This window comes from Phanerochaete carnosa (genome assembly GCF_000300595.1).
Source record: "Phanerochaete carnosa HHB-10118-sp unplaced genomic scaffold PHACAscaffold_688, whole genome shotgun sequence".
Taxonomy (NCBI): Eukaryota; Fungi; Basidiomycota; class Agaricomycetes; order Polyporales; family Phanerochaetaceae; genus Phanerochaete; species Phanerochaete carnosa.
Genome location: NW_006768315.1, coordinates 1 through 1,549, shown reverse-complemented (window position 1 = coordinate 1,549; position 1,549 = coordinate 1). Strand labels below are relative to the sequence as shown.

General features: G+C 50.5%; 1 protein-coding gene across 1 annotated transcript; it reads right to left on the bottom strand.

The window, feature by feature from the left end:
• Positions 1–248: 248 nt before the first annotated feature.
• PHACADRAFT_202929 (uncharacterized protein) lies at positions 249–1,297 on the bottom strand (the record flags this gene model as incomplete). Its single annotated transcript, XM_007403034.1, has 2 exons — positions 249–965; positions 1,235–1,297. 2 exons carry the CDS (start codon positions 1,295–1,297, stop codon positions 249–251), a joined length of 780 nt encoding a protein of 259 aa, XP_007403096.1.
• Between the last annotated feature and the right edge of the window lie 252 nt (positions 1,298–1,549).

The window sequence follows — 1,549 nt, the reverse complement described above, 5'->3', positions numbered from 1 at the left end:
AAGATATATAAAGCGCGAATTTGAAACAGGGGACGAGATAGGGTAAGAGAGAGTAAGAAACCGGTTGCTTGCATTTGGGGCATCAGTTTAAAGATACGAGAAATAAACATAATGCGGTGAGCTTGCTACTGAGAATGTAGTATAAAGCAAAAGAAGACATAATTGACTTGTAGCATGGCATCTACTATCTCTGTGCAAATGCTACAGAGAATAGACGGCTTGAAGAACTAATCAAAAGTGGATAAAAATTACTTCGAAGACCGAGCGTTCTTGAGGAAGTCCGCGCACCGTGCAGCGACCATCGCCGTGGATACCTGAAGGTGTGTTGCGGGTATAGTTGGGAAGATACTTGCCTCAGCGATGCGCAAATCTTCAATGCCGTACATACGCGGCTCATCATCGACGATGCCTCCTTCAGCCTCGGGGACCATGCGGTACGTCAATGAGTAGTGAAACGTCATGCGAATACTCTTGTGCACGAAGGTGTAGATGGCATCATTGGTCTCGCTTTCTGGCTGCAACATGACATAGAGAGAATAGTCACCCTCCTTGGCCTTACACGCTATGGCGAGTCCGAGTCGAATAGCGTTACGCAGCATAAACCAGTCCCGCTCGTCACTCAGAGAAGTTAGGTCACACGCCGGGCGGGCGCAGGAGTCGACCGACGTCGGGCGCACCGCACCGCGCAAGTGCGGCTTGAGCAATACGCAGAAGAAAGGCATGGCACCCTTGTCGTCCTTCATCTTCCGGAACTCCCAAGTATAGTAGGGGATATGTATGATTTCGATGTCGGGAGTATTTGAAACAAGATGGGCGTCGGGTGCGGAAGCATCGGGCGGCACGGTTTTGAAATCCTGGTCGAGATACTGGGACTGTGCGAACACAAAAGGCTGTAAATTCGGGAAGAAGAAAAGGCCGTGCCCGAAGAATAAGTTTTGAGCATCTTCTTGGTCGCGAATAATTTTCTGCGCTCACATTTGTAGAGGGTGCAGTGTCGTCCGGCGATACCGTGTAGAGAGCGGGATGCCAATATGGTCCTGCTACGAATTGTAGACTACATCAACAGGGATATTACAACTTTAGTGAGCCGCAACACACCAGCTCTGAACCAAAGCCAGGCAGATCTCTGACTGCGGTGATATTATGCTTACGTAGATGCTCTGCGGGGCCGACGCCACTGGAAAAGCGCGAAGATGTAAGCAGAGCTCGTGATAGAACTATGCACCAAACGAACCTCAGCATAAGCACCTGCGTATACCCTGCGGGCTCGCAATGAATCCACACAAGACAATCTCATGGTGAGCTGTAGCGTAAAATTGCGTGCTAGACGAGCGGCCGGCGGCAGAGTCCCACCAGAATAAAACCCTGATGGCACGCGTCCTGTTTGCGGAGGGCTGTAGGTTGAACTTTAACACTGCAACATGGGGCACGACAAACATGTTCTTCTGACGCCACCAAGCAACCTCGGATAATATGAAGGCATCAAAAGTCAGCTGTCGCTGACCCTTCTCGTTCAATGCCAGATCAGCACGAGCGCAAGAAGGTCGGC